Source organism: Nerophis ophidion, linkage group LG14, assembly GCF_033978795.1.
Source record: "Nerophis ophidion isolate RoL-2023_Sa linkage group LG14, RoL_Noph_v1.0, whole genome shotgun sequence".
NCBI classification, from domain to species: Eukaryota; Metazoa; Chordata; class Actinopteri; order Syngnathiformes; family Syngnathidae; genus Nerophis; species Nerophis ophidion.
Genome location: NC_084624.1, coordinates 23,125,611 through 23,150,354, shown reverse-complemented (window position 1 = coordinate 23,150,354; position 24,744 = coordinate 23,125,611). Strand labels below are relative to the sequence as shown.

The window sequence follows — 24,744 nt, the reverse complement described above, 5'->3', positions numbered from 1 at the left end:
GTCCAACAAGCACACAAAAGGCTCATCAACCACCCACACACTATTAAAACTTGATTCACTTAAAGCCACATTTTTATGCTCATACTAATTTGGTCATTTTAAAACTTTTTTTCTTTATAAATTAAGCCTTTTTTTCTTAGTTTGGACTATTTCCCCCAAAATACTTAATATTACTCTTAATAATACACGTGTTCTCATATTGGCACAATATTTGGACTTAATTTAGAATTTATTCTCATTAGTCTATAAATATTCCAGTCGTGTTTTTAATCAATTAATGGTTAAAAATGCCACAAGGTTGTCATCACAATTTGAGTGACACAACTAAGCAAAAAGCAAAAGAAAAACAATCAACCACCCACATTTCAATTGTGTTTCAATCGGGGTTACGACTAATACTTAACACTTTAGCCTCTAGAATTATTTTCTATCAGGTGTAAAACAAACAAAAACAATTCAATGGTGTCCCAACACCTTGCTAGAAGGTAGTAGATAACACGAAGAAGAGCACCATCATAGATGCAGTAAGGACCACAGTAAACGTTGCTGCTATCGCTTCCATCAGTATTTGCAAATCTGCCTGTCTGTTTCCCCCGGGGCAGCATAATGGCATACTGTAAAATACTGTATGGCAGGCTTATGTAACCGGGGGAGAAATATTAATGGAAGCCCACTCGGCCGGCGGGGGGCAAAAGTGGGATCAGATCAAAGCTCGGTCCATGGTGCACACGTTCACTTGCAGCCAAGAGCTCACAGATGCTTTGTGTGAATTTGAGACGTAACAACATTTATATTGCTGCTATATGGTATTGATTTTTAACAGGGTGATTACTGTAAGGGTCTGTACTGTATCTCTCTTGGCCTCAGCCTGGACCTTAATCACAGTCCAGCTGTCATAGGTCAGAGTACATATTCTGCATGTTCTGCTGCACAATCATTACTTAGTTTATGTATGTGTATTAGAGTTGTGTCTATATATATATATATATATATATATATATATATATATATATATATATATATATATATATATATATATATATATATATCTATATATATATATATGTATATATATAATAATAATAATGGATTAGATTTATATCGCGCTTTCCTATTGTTAGATACTCAAAGCGCTCACAGAGCAGTGGGAACCCATCATTCATTCACACCTGGTGGTGGTAAGCTGCATTTGTAGCCACAGCTGCCTTGGGGTAGACTGACGGAAACGTGGCTGCCAGTTTGCGCCTACGGCCCCTCCGACCAACACCAAACATTCACTCATCATTCATTCACTGGTGTGAGCGGCACCAGGGGCAAAGGGTGAAGTGTCCTGCCCAAGGACACAACGGCAGCGATTTTGGATGTTAATAGGTGGGAAGTGAACCTGCAACCCTCAGGTTTCTGCCACGCCCGCTCTACCCACTACGCCATGCCGCCCCATAATATGTGAATATATATATATATATATATATATATATATATATATATATATATATATATATATATATGTGTATATATATATATATATATATATATATATATATATATATGTGTATATATATATATATATATATATATGTATGTATAAGTCGATTGGTAAGTGTTTGTTTGGCATTAAATGTGGGTGGAGGGAAAGGCTGGATGCAAATATAGCTACAAATGTACATACAGCTAGCCTAAATAGCATGTTAGCATCGATTAGCATGCTGTGCTTATCGATGGACACTCTACGTAAATCAACTTCAATCCGTCTCTGATCGTGTTGTTACACCCTCCGACAACACACCGACGAGACATGGTGTCTCCAAGGTACGGAAAACAGTCGAAAAAACGGAAAATAACAGAGCTGATTTGACTCGATGTTAATAATGTGTTTGAGAAAATAGCGGTTGACTACCTAGGTGACGTCACGCTCCGAGAGCAAATAATAGAAAGGCGTTTAATTCGCCAGAATTCACCCATTTAGAGTTCAGAAATCGGTTAAAAAAATATATGGTCTTTTTTCTGCAACATCAAGGTATATATTGACGCTTATATAGGTCTGGTGATAATGTTCCCCTTTAAGTACTTCTTCTTACTCCTTTTGGGGCGTGCTGTAATGAAACAACTGGAAATATGTAATTGCGTGTTCCAAATAAACTGAAACTAACTAACCAACTTACTTTTTTTCCTCATTTTTTTCATTATCCATCCATTTTCTACCGCTTATTCCCTTTTGGGGTCGCGGGGGGCGCTGGCGCCTATCCCAGCTACAATCGGGCGGAAGGCAGGGTACACCCTGGACAAGTCGCCACCTCATCGCAGGGCCAACACAGATAGACAGACAACATTCACACTCACATTCACACACTAGGGCCAATTTAGTGTTGCCAATCAACCTATCCCCAGGTGCATGTTAAAAATCATTAAATTGCATGTACTAACTATTATAATTTTCCACATGTAATCTCCTAATGTTGAAAAACAACTTTATTAGCACAATATTAGGATTTAGTTTAGAATGTATTCTCATAATAGTAAAAATATTCCAGTTGTGTTTAGAATCAACTAACGGTTAAAAATGCCGCCAAGATGTCAACACAATTTGAGTTTAATTGTGTACTTAAACTCAACAGAGTGTGAGTCAAGTAATCATCCACACAACTAAATATGTCAGTCAGCTTCCGGCCTCGTGCGTTACTGGGAAAGGTGTAATTATGTGTGGCGTCAACCAGACACACACATCAACAACAAGATCAATGTGTGTGTGTGTGTGTGTGTGTGTGTGTGTGTGTGTGTTCAGTCAGTGCAGTGCTGCTGTTTGCAGGATCAATAATGTCACTGATGGAATATGGTGGGTTATATTAATGATGCTTTTTTTTTAAATACTTATGTTTGACTGAACTGTTTTACTCTCAATAAAAAATCCAATCAGGTTAGCCTCCACTAGACAAAAAGTAGGCTGAATTTTAATTAGCACACTTCTTGACTTACACTTCAATGCTGTATGTATACAGTGTGTTTGTATGCTATTGTATGTATACTGTCGACTACGTTCTTCGTGAGGATGCACGTTTTATAGTGTATTTCTGTCCCTAATCGATTACTATCAATGTGCAGAAACATTGATCACTATATTCATTTGCAGCAGCTTCTCTTTGTTTTAATTCAATTTAAAGCATTCAAGAAGTGTTAAGTGTAGCATCCAGGGACAGTGGACTTAATTTGGACATACCGCATTTTTCGGACTATAAGGCGCACCTAAAAATCCTTTCATTTTCTCAAAAATCGACAGTGCGCCTTATAACCCGATGTGCCTAATGTATGGAATAATTCCAGTTGTGCTTACTGACCTCGAAACAATTTTACTTGGTACAAGGTGTAATGATAAATGTGACCAGTAGATGGCAGTCACACATGTTTAGACTGCAATATGACTCAAGTAAACAACACAAAACTTTAAATGTTCCATTGAGAATAAAAAACATTACACACGGCACTCAAAAATCTGTCAAAATGTTTTAGTATGACTTTGAAACCTCACCGGTTGATGGATTGTCGGCCCGTTACGCCAACCGTAGTCAGAGATACAAGTATTACTATGGCACCTATAAGCAGACATTATCCGGCGTTTTTGTTTCCCAACGTTATGCCAAACCATTTTTTCTTACCTTCTGGTACCTACTGATGTGTATTTGAGATCTGCATAAGTCCTGAAAATTTGCGCAGGTCCACCACTGTATGGGACATTCATTCTCCGCTGTTGCCATTTTTAATGTAAAGTAGTGTAAAGTTCTTACTTATATCTGTCAGTAGTGAAAGCACTGCTACATCCGGTACAGGCAAGGCTTTTTTATTAGCGACCAAAAGTTGCAAACTTTATCGTCGATGTTCTCTACTAAATCCTTTCAGCAAACATATGGCAATATCGCGAAATGATCAAGTATGACACATAGAATGGACCTGCTATCCCCGTTTTAATAAGAAGATCTAATTTCAGTAGGCCTTTAATGCTGAAAGGTCTATACAGGTTTTGGAGCAACATATGTTGTCATCCAAGCAAGGTATCATGGACGCCCCTGCTTATTTCAGCAAGACAAGTGTTACGACAGCGTGGCTTCGTAAAAAAAAAAGTGCGGGTACTTTCCTGGCCTGCCTGCGGTCTAGGCCTGTTTCCTATCGAAAATGTGTGGCGCATTATGAAGCATAAAATACACCAGCGGAGACCCCAGACTTTTGAACGACTGAAGCTCTACATAAAACAAAAATGGGAAAGAATTCCACTTTCAAAGCTTCAACAATTAGTTTCCTCAGTTCCCAAACATTTATTGAGTGTTGTTAAAAGAAAAGGTGATGTAACACAGTGGTGAACATGCCCTTTCCCAACTACGTTGGCACGTGTTGCAGCCATGAAATTCCAAGTTAATTATTATTTGCAAAAAAAAAATGAAGTTTGAGTTTGAACATCAAATATTTTGTCTTTGTAGTGGATTCAATTGAATATGGGTTGAAAAGGATTTGCAAATCATTGTATTCCGTTTATATTTACATCTAACACAATTTCCCAACTCATATGGAAACAGCGTTTGTACTTGAATAACAAAGTTGAAATAAATGATGAAGATAAAGATTGAAAAAGCCAACAGGGGTAAGAGTTAGGACCACAGTCCAGATTGTGTGTGTGTGTGTGTATTGGGGTATATGTTAGCTAACTAGACAATCAGATGGAGAGTGGCTATGCCGTATTATACAAGTCTAAATTTAGTGATACATATAAAACAATCACTGTAAACATTATCATTTAGGGAAGAATGTAATAGAAAATATCAATACAAAGTGTCAAGACAGAATAAACTCTCTGCTGCTGCAGCAACAGAGATACAGTCTATACCTGGTCTCTAATATATATAGATATCTAATGTATTCATACATTGTTTATGTAGGATATATGCATGTATATATAACCTGATCATATTGTTTCTTCAATTTAAGAATAGCTGCCCGTTTTTTTCGCCTTCTCTGGGATTATATTCCCAGTTTGGTCTCGGACGTCTGGTCCATCTATCCATTTTATACCGCTTGTCCCTTTTGGGGTGGCGGGGGGTCGCTGGAGCCTATCTCAGCTGCATTCGGGCGGAAGGCATTACACCCTGGACAAGTCGCCACCTCATCGCAGGTCCAACACAGATAGACAGACAACATTCACACTCACATTCACACACCAGGGTCAATTCAGTGTTGTCAATCAACCTATCCCCAGGTGCATGTTTTTGGCGGTGGGAGGAAGCCGGAGTACCCAGAGGGAACCCACGCAGTCACGGGGAGAACATGCAAACTCCACACAGAAAGATCTCGAGCCCGGGATTGAACCCAGGACTATTCAGGATCTTCGTATTGTGAGGCAGATGCACTAACCCCTCTTCCACTGTGCTGCCGGATGTCTGGTCACTTATAGCATATAAGAATATTCTATTACGTGAAAACGTGTGTCCTTTATCATAGCTACACGTATGACGAAAAAACGCAGGAAAATCGGTGGTATTCAGTGAGGTAAGAACAATTAAATGCCCCGACAGTTCATTGCTCCTGACAAATGAATTTCACTGAGTGGAGCGGATCACCACTCCAAGATGGCGGCTCCGCATCTCGCTAGCACCAGTAAGCAGTAGCGCTCGATGCTGCGTCTACTTAGAAGATGTCTATGGTGTCAACAGTAGCAGCGTGATAGCATTAGCTCACTGCTATCAATGCGCCGCAAAAATAGTCCGTCTGCGTTGGGCTTATAACAACAATGTCACTCGTATTTGGTTCATTCGGTTTCTGGATGTTTTTTAGAAAGTGTAAAGGGCACAATGGAGCAGTGGTTCTCAACCTTTTTTCAGTGTTTTCAGTGAAAAATGTTTTCAATTCAAGTACCCCCTAATCAGAGTAAAGCATTTTTGGTTAAAAAAAAAAGATAAAGAAGTAAAATAAAGCACAATTTCATCAGTTTCCGATTTATTAAATTGTATAACAGTGCAAAATATTGCTCATTTGTAGTGGTCTTTCTTGAACTATTTGGGAAAAAAAGATATACAAATAACTAAAAACTTGTTGAAAAATAAAAAAGTGATTTAATTATAAATAAAGATTCCTACACATAGAAGTAATCATCAACTTAAAAGTGCCCTCTTTGGGGATTGTAATAGAGAGCCATTTGGATTCACGAACTTAATTCTAAATATTTCTTCACAAAAAAAGAAATCTTTAACATCAATATTTATGGAACATGTCCACAAAAAAATCTAGCTGTCAACAATGAATATTACATTGTGGGCTTCACGGTGGTACACGGGTTAGTGCGTCTGCCTCACAATACGAAGGTCTTGAGTTGTCCTGGGTTCAATCCCGGGTTCGGGATCTTTCTGTGTGGAGTTTGCGTGTTCTCCCCGTGACTGCGTGGGTTCCCTCCGGGTACTCCGGCTTCCTTCCACCTCCAAAAACATGCACCTGGGGATAGATTGATTGGCAACACTAAAATTGGCCCTAGTCTGTGAATGTTGTCTGTCTATCTGTGTTGGCCCTGCAATGAGGTGGCGACTTGTCCAGGTTGTAGCCCGCCTTCTGCCCGATTATAGCTGACATAAGCACCAGCGCCCCCCGGGATCCCAAAGGATATAAGTGGTAGAAAATGGATGGATGGATGGATTTCTACACATAGAAGTAATCATCAACTTAAAGTGCCCTCTTTGGGGATTGTAATAGAGATCCATCTGGATTCATGAACTTAATTCTAAACATTTCTTCACAAAAAAAGAAATCTTTAACATCGATATTTATGGAACATGTCCACTAAACAATCCAGCTGTCAATACTGAATATTGCATTGTTGCATTTCTTTTCACAGTTTATGAATAATACTTCATACTTTGTTGAAGTATTATTCAATAAATATATTTATAAAGGATTTTTGAATTGTTGCTAGTTTTAAAAAATCTCACATACCCCTTGGCATACCTTCAAGTACCCCCAGGGGTACACATACCCCCATTTGAGAACCACTGTAATAGAGGACCAAATGCTTAAAAAGCCAATCATAGAGGTTCTTGTCTTACATAAGAATTGTGAATGATAAACAGCACATCTCTTTCCAATTTTTGCGTATTTCCAGTATGATGATCTGATGACATGTTCGGAGTCATTCGACCCTGAGTCTATGGAAATTGCTGAAGACATTAGAGCAGAATATTCAAAATGAATTTATAGCATTTTGTAATTGGAATTTTCACATACTTTTCAAATTGTAAATACTAGTGGATATGGCTTAATGAATACAATAAAACACAATTAAGCATATTAAGTCAACTTCCTTTTCCACTCTACTGCTACATTAATATTGTTTGATTGATTTTAGACTATGATGTTCGTTACAATGGGACCAAGGTTCAAACCTCCATTTTTGACCAAATATTCTATACACAACAGATGTATTACGATCATATTTTATTTCATGTTTGTATTGTTATTTCTTATGGTGTCCGCTGAGAAAGATTTTGGCCCCTTGGATAAATCCAATTGAGGACCCCTGCACAAACCCTAAATTAACAGTCAAGCCCTAATTTAAGACCCTAAAACAAATTCGATACCCTACCTGAACCACGTCTGAAAAATCCTAATTAGAAACCTTAACATGAAAGCACTAAGACCAATTCATAAACCACACACCTGCCTGAAACCCCCACGCAAAACCATAGCCTTCTTAGCTGGAAACACAAGCACACGTGGAGCTGTTTTTAACTTAATTTCAGTCATAATCTTTTGAAGAAAATGTATTTAAATTTTAATCATATGTTAGTCACTTAAATCGATTTAGTTTTAGTTGACTAAAATTACGGTAGATTTTGTTGACTAAAATAAAGGATGACACATCCTAAAAGTTGTCTTGAAACCACTTTCATCAAAGTTATTGCATTTCCATCCATTTTCTACCGCATATTCCCTTTGTGGTCGCGGAGTGTGCTTGAGCCTATCTCAGCTACAATTGGGCGGAAGGCAGAGTACAGCCTGGACAAGTCGCCACCTCATCGCAGGGCCAACACAGATAGACAGACAATATTCACACTCACATTCACTCACTAGGGACCATTTAGTGTTGCCAATCAACCTATCCCCAGGTGCATGTCTTTGGAGGTGGGAGGAAGCTGGAGTACCCGGAGGGAACCCACGCAGTCACGGGGAGAACATGCAAACTCCACACAGAAAGATCCCGAGCCCGGGATTGAACTCAGGACTACTCAGGACCTTTGTATTGTGAGACAGACCCACTAACCCTTCTACCATGCTGCCCTTCAGATGTTGTTTAATCTCAAAAACTAACTTCACAACAATACCTGCACTCCATAAATATATCAAAAATATATCAATGAGTACATTTCACACTAACCTTACTGTGTGTTAATATTTTAGCCGAAATTAAGCTTCTTCATTTTTTCAAAAATGTTAAATAATATATGACTAATGTGGTCATATGAAGAAACAAACCAGTTAATTCAAAATTGTGTACAAAAACCAAAAGCGGCGAAGTCGGCAGGTTGTGTACATGGTAAACAAAAACAGAATACAATGATTTGTAAATCCTTCTCAACTTGTATTCAATTGTATAGACTGCAAAGACAAGATATTTAAAGGTCCAACTCAGAAACTTCTTTTTTTTTTGTGCAAATAATCATGAACTTAGAATTTAATGGCAGCAACACATGGCAAAACAGTTGTCACAGCGACATTTTTACCACTGTGTTACATGGCCTTTCCTTTTAACAACACTCAGTAAACGTTTGGGAACCGAGGAGACACATTTTTTAAGCTTTTCAGGTGGAATTATTTCCCATTCTTGTTTGATGTCCAGCTTAAGTTGTTCAACAGTCCGGGGTCTCTGTTGTGTTATTTTAGGCTTCATAATGTGCCACACATTTTCTATGGTAGACATATCTGGATTACAGGCAGGCCAGTCTAGTACCCGCACTCTTTTACTATGAAGCCACGCTGTTGTAACAAATGTGGCTGAAATAAGCAGGGGCATCAATGATAACATTGGCAACATATGTTTCTCCAAAACCTGTATGTTCCTTTCAGCATCAATGGTGCCTCACAGATGTGTAAGTTACCCATGCCTTTGACACTAATACACCCCCATACCATCACAGACGCTGGCTTTGGAACTTTGTGTCTATAACAGTATGGCTGGTTCTTTTCGTCTTTGTTCCGGAGGACACGACGTCCACAGTTTCCAAAAACAACTTGAAATGTGGACTTGTCGGACCACAGAACACTTTTCCACTTAGATGAACTGGGGCCCAGTGAAGTGTTTCTGGGTGTTGATAAATGGCTTTGACTTTGCAGAGTAAATTTTTAACTTGCATTTAGAGATGTAGCTACAAACTGTAGTTACTAACAGTGGTTTTCTGAAGTGTTCCTGAGCCCATGTGGTGATATCCTTTACTCATTGATGTCGCTTTTTGATGCAGTACCACCTGATGGGATCGAAGGTCCGTAATATCATCGCTTAAGTGCAGTGATTTCTCCGGATTCTCTGAACCTTTTGATCATATTACGGACCGTAGATGGTGAAATCCCTAAATTCCTTGCAACAGCTGGTTGAGAAATGTTCTTAAACTGTTGGACAATTTGATCACACATTTGTTGACAAAGTGGTGACCCTCGCCATATCCTTGTTTGTAAATGACCAAGCATTTCATGGAAGCTGCTTTTATACCCAATCATGGCACCCACCTGCTCCCAATTAGCCTGTTCACCTGTGGGATGTTCCAAATAAGTCTTTGATTAGCAGTCCTCAACTTTCTGTCTTTTTGCCACTTGTGCCAGCTTTTTTGGAACATGTTGCAGGCATTAAATTCCAAGTTTACCAATTCGAACATTAAATATTTTGTCTTTATAGTCTATTCAATGGAATATAAGTTGAAAAGGATTTGCAAAATATTGTATTCTGTATTTATTTACCATTTACACAATGTGACAACTTCACTGGTTTTGGGTTTTGTAGGTTTGGAATTATGGTTTACTGTTTGGGAACTACGTTGTGAGTGGCTGCGTACCTCAATAACCAATAATGTGTGCTCTCTGGATAACAGGATCAGGGCTCAAATCCCAGTCGAGGTTCTCCATAAACCTGCTAGCTAAAATGGACAGAACATTCCGATCTCTACGACTTGTTTCATTTTATGGGTCTTGATAAAACAGTTCTACCCACTACAGTATATATGTTTTGGTTTGTTGTCTTCGTGAACCAAGAAGTAGCCTGCTAGCTAACAAAAGAACAAACAAACAAAACAGCTAAATATTGGAAGCCTTTTTTTGCATCCAAATATGTTTGTGTGGTCATGTGGTTGGGAAAAAAGCCAACAAAATCACATTTCCATCTTCTTTCACCATTTATTAGTTCACCAAATACAGTGAAAATGGCATCATAATATACAATGACTCATTCTTAGAATGTCATGACATTTTTGTTGCTTTTTTTGTGAGTTTTCTTTTTTTGCTTCATAAAACAATGTTCCGTTATTGAAAATATTAAGGTTTCATGCACAACGAACCATATCCAGTTTCTTTAAAATGATGGTACAAAATAAACCAACTTAATTTAAAAAAAATGTTCAAAATGAGTTATTTGAGTATACTCGTAAACAGTGCGATACTCTAAAACTGCCATTTTCTAACAAATTCATCAACGAAGCTCAAGTCACAGTATACGATTTCTTACTAATAGTTGAACATCGATGTGTGCAAAAAACCCCGACACATTCAGTTAGTCTTTAAAAAACCTCAGAGCGCTGATAATCAAACGAGAGCAGTCCGAAAAAATGCGCCAGGCCTCGCTCCTCCGTGTCCTCTCCCAAGTAGAAACTCTTTTTGTTGATGAATTGTAAGACCATAGACGAGCATATCATTGAAATAACAAATATTTAGATATAAAAATACAAATATGACTCTTTTTGTTGTTTAAAAACAAGCGTGCCGGGGGGTAAGAGTGGCGGCACCTGCCTTGGCACCGGAGTGACAATTCATGCATGACGGAAAACACGGATAATAGAAAGAATAATATTCCCACTGTTAGTTTAGATATTCACTTTTGGTAAATACTTTGCGATGCAAATAATAAATAAAAGATATGTGCAGGTTTTACATGAGCTACATGAAGGAACCAACCTGCAACTCCAACCGGTGATGGCTAAAGCTAGAAAGTGGCCAACACAAGTAGGGTTCCACTACAGAAAAGATCGACATTGCACCGTCCTCGGATATACACACATTATGTTTTTACATACAATCTGCTCTCCGCTCGCCTTGGTCTGTTTGCAGAAAGGGGGGTCGGGATCACAAAGCAGTAGAGCGGCAACAGGAATGCATCGGACCGGTGCTGAAAGGACAGCTCCCCTGAACGCACCATCTAAATAGGAAGGAGGAGGTGGGGTGGTTCTGCGGGCGAGCCTACTGTACAACATCGAGCGTCGTCCTCCTGCGCCTTGTTTTTGCTTGCGTACAGCGCGTTTACAGCGAGGAGGGAGGAGGCGGTGGTTAATGACAAGTTCATCCATCACCAGCGCAGGTCTCCACGTCTCACAGGGTTGCTTTTTCCCCTCTTTGAAAAGAAAACAAAAATCGGGGTCTGGCGTGGAGGAATATCCCGTGGCCACTCCTCCCCTCTTCATCCTTCCTTTTCATCCCATTGTGCCGTCTTGTCCTGCAGTCCTCCCAACATGCACGGCCGACAAGTGCTTCGAATCGGTGATCAAAATGAAAAGAGTCTGCAAGGCATCGCGCGTGGTGTTTAGACGCCGGGCGACGTCTTGTCCGTCATGCCCTTCAGGACCTCGTCTATTCGGTCGTCCTCGATCACCACTGTGGGGAGGAAGAGGAGGGTGTTTAGCCAGAGGTATAAGAGTGAAATGTGAGGAAGGGGGAGGATGAAAACAACACAATTGTGTGTTGAACTAAACAACACGTCCATTGTTGGGCGTGTCCTTGCTGAAAAACACACTAGCATGGTTCCTGAATGCACCACTGGGGCATTCCTATGTCTAAATATTACACATGTAATAAAAAGCAGCATATTCCATTGGCTTCTGAATGCATCACACGTGTACATGTGACATGCATCTAACATTACAATAGGTGCCTGAATGCATCACACGTCATTAACATGCATTTAACGATGGGTACATTCAATATGTATTAAATCGGTCTCCGAATGCATCAGAGGTGCGTTCATAGGCGTAGATAACATGCGTGTAACATTCCAAATGTATTCAGTTGGTACCACTGGTAGGTTTAAATTACGAGCATGTTTGAAACTGGCCAGCAAATGCATCACGGGGTCATTATTACTAAGTACCAATATTGAAATGTATTCAATTTGTCCCTAAATCCATCAAACATACACTTTTTTTAATGTATGCGCGACGCAGTGATATTTCAATCATCCTTCCATCCAACCAATTCTACCGCTTGTCCCTTTTGAAATCGCGGGGGGAGGGGCGGGGTTTTTTTTTTTGCGTCTGCACGTATTAAAGGGTAACATTTTATTTCTTACTCGACTGGTCCTTGAATGCGACACAGACGAGCACAATGCATTTATAATAGTAATTATGTATGCCTCAAGCAATAGCATTTCAACTATATTAATACATGCGCCTCACATTGATCATTGCAAATAACATATATTTGAAAAACAGTTGAAAAATAGTTCTTTTCACGCGAATTGTAAACAACCTATATGACGCATTAATGCTGCAATTGGTACCTGAATGCATCATAATGTAAAAGACACGTACGAGCCATTCTCTCAACACATCGGTCCATGAACGCACCAGGAGACTGCACCATGCATGTAAACAGTGACGATGCATTAAGCGTCGTAATTAAACACATCCGCCTGGAACCTGAACGCAACACCAATAAAAAAAGCATATTTTCGCAGCAATAATTTGACGTCGCTTTACCTCGCTTGGCTCTGCCGATCTGGCCGAGCTTCGGGGGTCTTTTAGCCTGCGAGCCGGCAAAAAAGGCGCTTGTGTCCTGCAGTCCGCAGCTAAAGGACATCTGGCTGACCTCGCTGTCCGCCCCGTAGCCGCTCATTTTGCCCTCGTTGTACGGCAGCACCTCGGACATGCTGACCAGGATTCTAATCGTCCTTTCTTTGTGCTTTAGATCCCGCTGAGGTCTCGTCCTGACCGGTGGTCCTAAGGTCTGTGGGGGGTCCCTGCGTGTGTGCAGCGTCGGGGACTCGGACTTGATGCGTGTGCTCGCCTGCGTGGCTGCTTGATGTCTGCTGAGGAAGGAGGAAGATCCCGGGATCATAAAGGAAACCCAGGCGGAGGTGAAGTCATCCATCCGGGTGTGAGGCATGTGTGTGTGTGTGTGTTTACTGTGTAGTGGGGGTGCAACAGTGCCATCCTGCGGCGAAAGAGGGAGCTGCATGTGAGGTAAGAAGTTGGAGGCTTTTGTTGTTTGAAAAAACCCCAACCAATTTAAAGGCCTACTGAAACCCACTACTACCCACCACGCAGTCTGATAGTTTATATATCAATGATGAAATATTAACATTGCAACACATGCCAATACGGCCAATTTTAAATTTCCCAGGAGTTTCGTCTTGAAAACGTGGTGTAATGATGACGTGTACGCAAGACGTCACGGGTTTTAAGGAAATATGAGCGCTAGACACACGCACAGCTAAAAGTCGTCTGCTTCAACAGCATAATTACACAGTATTTTGGACATCTGTGTTGCTGAATCTTTTGCAATTTGTTCAATTAATATTGGAGAAGTCACAGTAGAAAGATGGAGTTGGGAAGCTTTAGCCTTTAGCCACACAAACACACGGTGATTCCTTTTTTTAAATTCCTGGAGGTGAAACTTTCCTATGGATCAGAGCGCGGTCAAGCGAACATGAATCAAGACGGAATATCAACCAGCAGGTTTCGTTGAGAAAATTGTGGTTAAAAAGTCGCTTTTTACCGGAGAAAAGCTGAGCTTGTGTCGTCCATAGCTGCCGTCGACTCTCCTGAGACACTGTGCGTCAACACACCCGTGGAGACACCCTTCCGACTATCAGGTATTATTAAACTCACTAAAACACTAGCAGCACAATAGAAAGATAAGGGATTTCACAGAATTAACCTAGTAAATGTGTCTAAAAACATCGGAATCCGTCCCAATGCAATCGCGTTTTTTTTTCTACTCCGTTGCTTCCAATATCCTCAAACACGAATCTTTCATCCTCGCTCAAATTAATGGGGAAATTGTTGTTTTCTCTGTCCAAATAGCACTTTTTGTCGGAGGCTCCCATTAAAAACAATGTGAATATGTGAGGAGCCATCAAACATGTGACGTCATCGTCTGCGACTTCCGGTAGAGGCAGGGCTTTTCTCTTAACACTGAAAGTTGCGAACTTTATCGTGGATGTTCTCTACTAAATCCTTTCAGCAAAAATATGGCAATATTGTGAAATGATAAAGTATGACACATAGAATGGACCTGCTATCCCCGTTTAAATAAGAAAATCTCATTTCAGTAAGCTTTTAAAGGCCTACTGAAATGAGATTTCAGTAGGCTAGTAGAGAACATCGACGATAAAGTTCGCAACTTTTGGTCGCTAATAGAAAAGCCCTGCCTGTACCGGAAGTATGTGCGCGTGACGTCACGAGTTGCAGGGCTCCACACATATTCACATTGTTTTTAATGGGAGCCACCATCAGTAAGAGCAACTCGGACCAAGAAAGCAACAATCTCCCCATTAATTTGAGCGAGGATGAAAGATTTCTGAATTAGGATATTTATAGTGAAGCAATAGAAGAAAAAAAAAAAGCGACAGTAAGTGTGAGCGTTTCAGATGTAATTAGACACATTTACTAGGATAATTCTGGAAGATCCCTTATCTGCTTATTGTTTTAATAGTGTTTCAGTGAGATTTTAAAGATTGTAAAAGATTGTAAAGACATACCTCGAGGTTGAATGGCTGCGGTGAACACGAATTGTCTCAGAGAGAAGCTGAGGAGCCAAGCTCACAGCTGCTGCATGACGACGAATAATCCAATGATGTCTCCGGTAAGATATACATCACAATTTCCCCATCCAAAAACATGCTGGTTGACGTAGAGAAAACATGTTCGCTTGACCGCTCCGCTTCACAACAAACAAAGAAACATTGGCTATTTCTCGGTGCTAAAGACAGCTGCAATACACCGCTTTCCACCAACAGCATTGTTCTTTATAGTCTCCATTATTAAATGAACAAATTGCAAAAGATTCAGCAACACAGATGTCCAAAATACTGTGTAATTATGCGGTTAAAGACTTTTAGCCGCGACTGGTGCAGCTGCTAATATTTCCTGACAGTCAGTGACGTCACGCGTATGCGTCATCATTCCGCGACGTTTTCAAATAGAAACTCATTGGAAATTAAAAATTGCAATTTAGTAAACTAAAGACGCTGTATTGGCATGTGTTGCAATGTTAATATTTCATCATTGATATATAAACTATCAGACTGCGTGGTCGGTAGTAGTGGGTAGGCCTTTAAAACAGTGTTTTTAGTACGAATGCTGAGATAATAACAATAATAATATTACACACAAATTCGAATTAAACACTTTAAATGTGCGTGATAACGGTTGATATTAAGTATTAACTTTGTCAATCAACAGCAGTGGTGTGCCGTCAGGGCCAGCGAGGCCTTCTCCGCCGGCCTAACTAATAACCAGAAATCATGATCATAATTAAATATAAAATCTAATATCTAAAAGTATTCATATTCTCTTCATGTCTTATGCTCTTGTTTTTAGTTTATAGAGTTTCTATCCAATCAGAATTCAGCTCGCCTATGTTGCCATGTTCTACCAAATCTGCCGGAGGCCTTCAGAATTAACATCTGTGTACTGTAAGTGAACGGACACATGCAGTTGATATACAGTTGGATAGCCAATCAGATCACGAGTTGTTGTCAGTAAGGCCTTCTAACTGGCCTAAGGCAGATATATATTGTGGTACCATGAATTGATTAACGTGGACGCCGACTTAAACAAGTTGAAAAACTTTTTCGGGTGTTACCATTTAGTGGTTAATTGTACGGAATATGTACTGTATGGTGCAATCTACCTATAAAAGTTTCAATCAATCAATCAGGTGTTATGAGCTATGTAACATAAGAACTTCATTACCCAGCATGCCACAGTAGTGAAGAGCATGCACAGTAGACATGTTCAGGTTCAGGTTGTTGAATGTAGCCAGCTGGATGTCATTGACGAGCACGCTGTGGAGCAAACTTTAAAAACTCAGCCAACACGCCTCGTCTGCATCTTTTATGATTAGACAAGACAACACATATATTTGCAAGGCCATTTTCAAGAAGGATATTTAAAGAGAAACTACAACATGTGAGACGATGTCAACCAGCTGTTCTGGCGATGAGATGTGAGTTCAGATATTTTAATTCTTTATTTTTTCATGTTTAATATGTTTTTTGCAATTTTAATTTTGACAGTACCCCATAAGATATGGATTAATTGCTAAAGCAGGTTTATTGATTTTTTTAAATGCGCCAGAAAATAACCTGTTTTGTACACTGTTGACGGGGTTCAATGGCTAGTAGTGCGTAAATGTGTCGGACATCACTAAAGGCCTAGGTGATCAACAGATAGCATGCTAGCATTCTGTGTGAATACATAGTGGTGACATGAGAGTATCTCACAAAAAAAACCAAAAGCAGTGAAGTTGGCACGTTTTGTGAATTGTAAAGAAAAACAGAATACAATGATTTGCAAATCCTTTTCAACTTATATTTAATTGAATAGACTACAAAGACAAGATTTAATGTTGGAACTGAGAAACGTAATTATTTTTTGCAAATAATGTTTAAATTAGGATTTAATAGCAGCAACACATTGCAAAAAGGTTGTCACAGGGGCATTTTTACCACTGTGTTACATGGCCTTTGCTCTTAACAACACTTAATAAAGGTTTGGGAACTGAGGCGACACATTTTTTGAAGCTTTTCAGGTGGAATTCTTTCCCATTCTTGTTTGATGTACATCTTTTGATGCACTTGATGCACTCTTTCACCATGAAGCAACCAATACACTCCCTATAACAGTCCTGATGGTTCTTTTCCTCTTTGTTCCATAAGACACGACGACCACAGTTTCCAAAATCAATTTGAAATGTGGACTCATCAGACCACAGAACACTTTTACACTTTGCATCTGTCCTTCTTTGAAGAGCTCGGGCCCAGCAAAGCCGGCAACGTTTCGGGGTGTTGTTGATAAATGGATTTGGGTTTGCATAGGAGAGTTTTAACTTGCACTTACAGATGTAGCGACCAACTGTAGTTACTGACAGTGGTTTTCTGAAGTGTTACTGAGCCCATGTGGTGATATCCTTCACACACTGATGTTGCTTTTTAATACAGTATTGCCTGAGGGATCGTAATATCACCGCTTACGTGCATTGATTTCTCCAGATTCTCTGAACTTTTTGATGATATTACAGACCTTAATCCCTAAATTCCTTCCGACAGCAACAATTTGCTCACGCATTTGTTCACAAATAGGTGACCCTCACCCCATCCTTGTTTGTGAATGACTGTGCATTTCATGGAAGCTGCTTTTATACCCAATCATGGTACCCACTTGTTCCCAATTAGCCTGTTCACCTGTGAGATGTTCTAAATTAGTGTTTGATGGGCATTCCTCAACTTTCTTATTTATTTTTTTGCCACTTGTGCCAGCTTTTTTGGAATATGTTGCAGGCATTAAATTCCAAATGAGCTAAAATTTGCAAAAAATAAGGTTTTCCAGTTTGAACGTCAAGTATCTTGTCTTTACAGTCTGTTCAATATACTTGATGCTTCTACTTTGGTTTTTCAACTTAAAATAGTACAATTTTCATATCAAATTAAAAGTGCAGCCAACACCTCTCAAGATTGAAATAACAGGAGGTTTACCTACAACATTTTCTGTAATTTTTCACCATAGAAATAACACAAATACAAAATAAATAAAATCTCTTCAGGTTAATAAATGAGCAATAGTTTGACCTGCTACAATGTAAACTATAAACAGCTACGATAGCAGAGAAAAGTCACAACCAATGCAAACACCAGCACACAAGAACATAAAGCCATAACACAACAACTCAGAGACAAAAAACGGCAACTAGAATCAAATCAAATCAACTTTATTTATAAAGCACATTTAAAATTTACCACATGGGTAGCCAAAGTGCTGTACAATGGACAGGTTAAAAGATAGTACGAGGACCGAGCAAACAACACAACACAAACAGAACATGATAAAAAAATAAATAAATAAAACATAAAAACAGGTTCACAGCAGTGTATAATGGGGCGCCATTGCAGGATGGATATCACTTAGTGTTAAAAGCCAAGGAATATATATATATAGCATCATTTGAAAAAATAGTCAACAACAGAAGGAGTTAACGTCCGCAGTAACCTACCACATAGCAAAGGACATACACTATTTGATTTCCTATTATGCAGCTCATTTTATTTGACAGTTATTGAAATATCTTGTTTCAAAAGTGCTTTTTATTAGTTTCAAACTATTGTAGTGCCGTTCCGTACAAAAAGTGCACTTTAATTTAGTGTTGTTTTGATATGTCATCTTAGTGACATCATGCACAAAAGTGCTTTTTATTAGTTTTAAACTATTGTAGTGCCGTTCTGTACAAAAAGTGCACTTTAATTTAGTGTTGTTTTGATATGTCATCTTAGTGACATCATGCACAAAAGTGCACTAATAGCTTGTTTTAAAATGTCTGACAATGTTGCACTTTCTGTTTCGAAATGACACGAGTATTTGTGCCACTGCTTAATAACTGTTTAACAAATACCGTTTTGGTCAATTGACTTAGTTGTGATTTCCCTCTCTGCATGAAAGTTTAAAATGAGCATATATTAATGCAGTATGAAGAAGAATGTTTTAATGTAGACCAGGGGTCACCAACGCGGTGCCCGCGGGCAACAGGTAGCCCGTAAGGACCAGATGAGTAGCCCGCTGTCCTGTTATAAAAATAGGTCAAATAGCAGCACTTACCAGTGAGCTGCCTCTATTTTTTAAATTGTATTTATTTACTAGGAAGCTGGTATCACTTTGCTTGACATTTTTAATTCTAAGAAAGCCAAAACTCAAATAGAATAGGAAAATCCAAGAAAATATTTTAAAGACTTGGTCTTCACTTGTTTAAATAAACTCATTTATTGTTTTACTTGGCTTCTTATAAGTTTCAGAAAGACAATTTTAGAGAAAAAAATACAACCTTAAAAGTGATTTTAGGATTTTTAAACACATATACCTTTTTACCTTTTAAATTCCTTCATCTTCTTTCCTGACAAATTAAATCACTGTTCATGTAATTTTTTTTTTTTTTATTGTAAAGAATAATAAATAAATTTGAATTTAACTCTTCATTTTAGCTTCTGTTTTTTCGACAAAGAATATTTTTGAAATACCCCAAAGGGAATAAGCCGTAGAAAATGGATGGATGGATGGATTTCTTCAAACTTTTTATGATTAAAATTTAAAAAAAATATTCTGGCAAATCTACAAAATCTGTAGAATCAAATTTAAATCTTATTTCAAAGTCTTTTGAATTTCTTTTAAAAATTTTGTTCTGGAAAATCTAGACGAAATAATGATTTGTCTTTGTTAGAAATGTAGCTTGGTCCAATTTGTTATATATTCTAACAAAATACAGATTGGATTTTAACCTATTTAAAACATGTAATCAAAATTCTAAAATTAATCTTAATCAGGAAAAATTACTAATGATGTTCCATAAATTCTCTTTTTATTTTTTTCAAAAAGATTCGAATTAGCTAGTTTTCTATTAATTTTTTTCAGTAGAATTTTGATTTTTAAAGAGTCGAAATTGAAGATAAACTATGTTTCAAAATTGTATTTTCATTTTTTCCGTGTTTTCTCCTAGTTTATACTGTTCAATTGAGTGTTTTTTTCATCATTTATTCCCTACAAAAAACTTTACATAAAGGAAAAAAAAATGTATGACGCAATGACAGACAGAAATACCAATTTTTTAAATATATATATAGATTTATTTATTAAAGGTATATTGATCAAATTGGCTATTTCTGGCAATTTATTTAAGTGTGTATCAAACTGGTAGCCCTTCGCATTAATTAGTACCCAAGAAGTAGCTCTTGGTTTCAAAAAGGTTGGTGACCCCTGATGTAGACACATAGAATCATCATACTGCTGTGATCATATGCATCAAGCGTTCATTCAAGGTTAAGGCAAAATATCGAGATATATATTGTGTATCGTGACATGGCCTAAAAATATTGAGATATCAAAAAAAGGCCATATAGCCCAGCCCTACACACAGGTGTGATGTCATTATTAGTAGGTTGGATGTAAAGACTCTGTATGGGGGAGACTTTGACCTGATTACCTGCATGGTGTTTACTCCCCTTTCCTCCATGACTCAGTCCATATTCTGTCATTGACTACACTTGGTCTTCATAACACCCTCACTCAATCAGCAGCACATTTATTTCTCTGTGTGTGTGTGTGTGTGTGTGTGTGTGTGTGTGTGTGTGTGTGTGTGTGTGTGTGTGTGTGTGTGTGTGTGTGTGTGTGCGTGTGCGTGCTCTCCGATCACTGCCTCCAATTAGGCATCAATCACTGACATGCTGAGTCACTACTCTCTCCCCTAAAAGCTCTCATTGATCTGATGGAGGTGGGCTACACACTCTCGCACACGCACACACATACACACACACACACACACACACACACACACACACACACACACACACACACACACACACACAATTTTCTGTTTGACCATCTGTGTATGACAAAAAAAAAACTGGGCCAAAAGTGAGTGTGAGAATGGATTGACAGAGTGTGAGGCATTACTGGAGAGTTCTATTGCAGAGGGAAAGGACAGAGAGGATGGAGGCAGAATGACTGAAGTAAATGAGTTTTGCTATTGAACCATAAATCAAGGTTAAACATTAACATGTCATGCTATTTTTCAACCATCCCAAACATATTGCAGAGGACCCACAATAGCGTATGAGAAGTGTTTTAGACAAGATTTAGTCTGTTTTGTGTGTCTGTAGCTTTAATGCTAATGAGCTGTGTTTGTGGCTCCAAGACTATCCACTTTTTAAACCGTAGACTGTAACTGTTTTAAAGGTGAACATTATTACAATTTCAGAAGGGTTAAAACCAATAAAAAACAGTTCCCAGTGGCTTATTTTATTTTTTGAAGTTTTTTTCAAAATTTTACCCATCACGCAATATCCAGAAAAACGGCTTCACCCGTCCATTTTCCTGTGACGTCACTGCGTGATGCCAATACAAACAAACATGGCGGATAGAACAGAATGGTATAGTGACATTAGCTCAAATTCAGACTCGGATTTCAGCGGCTTAAGCGATTCAACAGATTACGCATGTATTGAAACGGATGGTTGGAGTGTGGAGGCAGATAGCGAAAACAAAATTGAAGAAAAAACTGAAGCTATTGAGCCATATCACCACAGACAGCAGCAACGAGGACGAATTCGGCGATCGCTTTCTAACCAACGATTGCATCTTTTGACCACTGGTGCAACTTGAATCCGTCGATTGGTATGTGTTTGTTTGGCATTAAATGTGGGTGGAGGGAAAGACAGGATGCAAATATAGCTACAAATGAGGCATAATGATGCAATATGTACATACAGCTAGCCTAAGTAGCATGTTAGCATCGATTATCTTGCAGTCATGCCGTGACCAAATATGTCTGATTAGCACATAAGTCAATAACATCAACAAAACTCACCTTTGTGATTTCGTTGACTTTATTGTTGGAAATGCATCTGCTTTGAGTGTCGCAGGATATCCACACATCTCTGTGCCATCTCTGTCGTAGCATCGCTATGTCGGTAAAATGTGCAGAACAAACGAGGGACTTTCGCATCTTTTGACCACTGGCGCAACTTAAATGTGTCGATTGGTATGTGTTTGTTTGGCATTAAATGTGGGTGGAGGGAAAGGCTGGAATCAAATATAGCTACAAATGAGGCATAATGATGCAATATGTACATACAGCTAGCCTAAATAGCATGTTAGCTTCGATTAACTGGCAGTCATGCCGTGACCAAATATGTCTAATTAGCACATAAGTCAATAACATCAACAAAACTCACCTTTGTGATTTTGTTGACTTTATCCTTGGAAATGCATCTGCTTTGAGTGTCGCAGGATATCCACACATTTGTGTGCCATCTCTGTCGTAGCATCGCTATCGTTGGTAAAATGTGCAGAACGAACAAGGGACTTTCGCATCTTTTGACCACTGGTGCAACTTGAATCCGTCGATTGGTATGTATTTGTTTGGCATTAAATGTGGGTGGAGGGAAAGGCTGGATGCAAATATAGCTACAAATGAGGCATAATGATGCAATATGTACATACAGCTGGCTTAAATAGCATGTTAACATCGATTATCATGCCGTGACCATTGATATGTCTGATTAGCACACTCCACGTAAGTCAACTTGAATCCGTCTCTGTTCGTGTTTTTACACCCTCTGACAACACACCGACGAGGCATGATGTCTCCAAGGTACGGAAAACAGTCGAAAAAACGGAAAATAACAGAGCTGATTTGACTTGTGTGTGCAATCCATCCATTCATTTTCTACCGCTTATTCCCTTTTTGGGGTAGCGGGAGGCGCTGGCGCCTATCTCAGCTATAATCGGGCGGAAGGCGGGGTACACCCTGGACAAGTCGCCACCTCATTGCAGGGCCAACACAGATAGACAGACAACATTCACACTCACATTCACACACTAGGGCCAATTTAGTGTTGCCAATCAACCTATCTCCAGGTGCATGTCTTTGGAAGTGGGAGGAAGCCGGAGTACCCGGAGGGAACCCACGCATTCAAGGGGAGAACATGCAAACTCCACACAGAATTGGATTTGAACCCAGGACTGCAGGAACTTCGTATTGTGAGGCAGACACACTAACCCCTCTGTCACCGTGAAGCCCTGTGTATGTAATGTGTTGGAGAAAATGGCGGATTGCTTCCTGTTGTGACGTCACGGGTGAAAGGTCATTGCTCCGTCAGCGAACAATTGAAAGGCGTTTCAATCGCCAAATTCACCCTTCTAGAGTTCGGAAATTGGTTAAAAAAATATATGGTCTTTTTTCTGCAACATCAAGGTATATATTGACGCTTACATAGGTCTGGTGATAATGTTCCCCTTTAACCTCTAAAAGACAGCAGATTGCACATTCAACAAGGTAACACTAAGGAGCGTGACAGGCGGACATTAACATTAAAGTTAAAAAGTCAAAGTACCAATGATAGTCACACACACACTAAGTGTGCAATATTATTCTCTGCATTTGACCCATTAGTGTTGATAAGCCCCCGGGAGGTGAGGGGAGCAGTGGGCAGCAGTGGGGGCCGCGCCGGGGAAACATTTTTGGTGATTTAACCCCCAATTCCAACCTTGGTGCTGAGTGCCAAGCAGAGAGGTAACGGGTCCCATTGTTATAGTCTTTGGTATGACTCGGCCGGGGTTTGAACTCACAACCCTTTCGATCTCAGGGCATCACTAGCATGTGAGCTACGCTGCTAATACTGTCACTTCACTGGCTCCCTGTGCGTTATCGAATCAATTTTAAACTCCTTCTATTTGTTTTTAAATGTGTAAACAACCTCGCGCCAACATATCTCTCCGACCTCCTTCAGCTTTACTGCCCCACCCGATCCCTAAGATCAGCTGCTACTGACGGTCCCTTACACAAGGCTGAGGCTTAGAGGGGACAGAGCTTTCGCCGCTGCTGCTCCCAAGCTCTGGAACCACCTACCTCTGAGTGTTAGACAAGCCTCCTCTCTTCCTGTTTTCAAATCTCTCTTAAAAACATACTTTTATTCCTTGGTTTTTATGAAGTTGAAGTGCCATCCCATGGAAGTGTCCAAAATGTTTTGGTATCCTGGAGCATTCAAAGTTACTTTCACTGGAACTAAGGGGCCAAGCCCATCTCCTGAAAAACAACCCCACATCATAACTCCTCCTCCACTAAATTCCACACTCGGCACAATGTAGTCCGAATCGTACAGTTCTCCTGGCAATCTCCAAACCCAGACTGGTCCATCAGATTTCCAGATGAAAAAGCCTGATTCATCACTACAGAGTCCACCTTTTGCAGCAATTACAGCTTCAACTCTTCTGGGAAGGCTGTCCACAAGGTTGCAGAGTGTTTTCATAGGAATTTTAGACCATTCTTCCAAAAGCGCCTTGGTGAGGTCACACACTGATGTTGGTTGAGAAGGCCTGGCTCTCAGTCTCCGTTGTAATTCATCCTAGAGGTGTTCTAATCGAGTTCAGGTCAGGACTCTGTGCAGGCCAGTCAAGTTCATCCAAACCAGGCTCCTGAAAAACAACCCCACGCCATAATTCCTCCTCCACCAAATTTCACACTCGGCACAATGCAGTCCGAAATATATTCTGTACCGTTCTCCTGGCAACCTCCAAACCCAGACTGGTCCATCAGATTGACATATGGAAAAGCGTGATTCATCACTCCAGAGAACGCGTCGCCACTGCTTTAGAGTCCAGTGGCGACGTGCTTTTCACCACTGCATCCCACGCTTTGCATCAGACTTAGTGATGTATGGCGTAGATTCAGCTGCTCGGCCATAGAAACCCATTCCATGAACCT

At 39.6% G+C, this 24,744-nt stretch overlaps 1 protein-coding gene across 1 annotated transcript; it reads right to left on the bottom strand.

Moving 5' to 3' along the window:
- Positions 1-10,393: 10,393 nt before the first annotated feature.
- On the bottom strand, positions 10,394-13,362 carry camk2n1a (calcium/calmodulin-dependent protein kinase II inhibitor 1a). The gene is made up of 2 exons (XM_061920163.1): positions 12,975-13,362; positions 10,394-11,874 (listed from the first exon to the last, which is right to left on the bottom strand). The coding sequence occupies exons 1-2, from the start codon at positions 13,330-13,332 to the stop codon at positions 11,804-11,806; spliced, it is 429 nt and encodes a 142-aa protein (XP_061776147.1). The 5' UTR covers positions 13,333-13,362; the 3' UTR covers positions 10,394-11,803.
- Between the last annotated feature and the right edge of the window lie 11,382 nt (positions 13,363-24,744).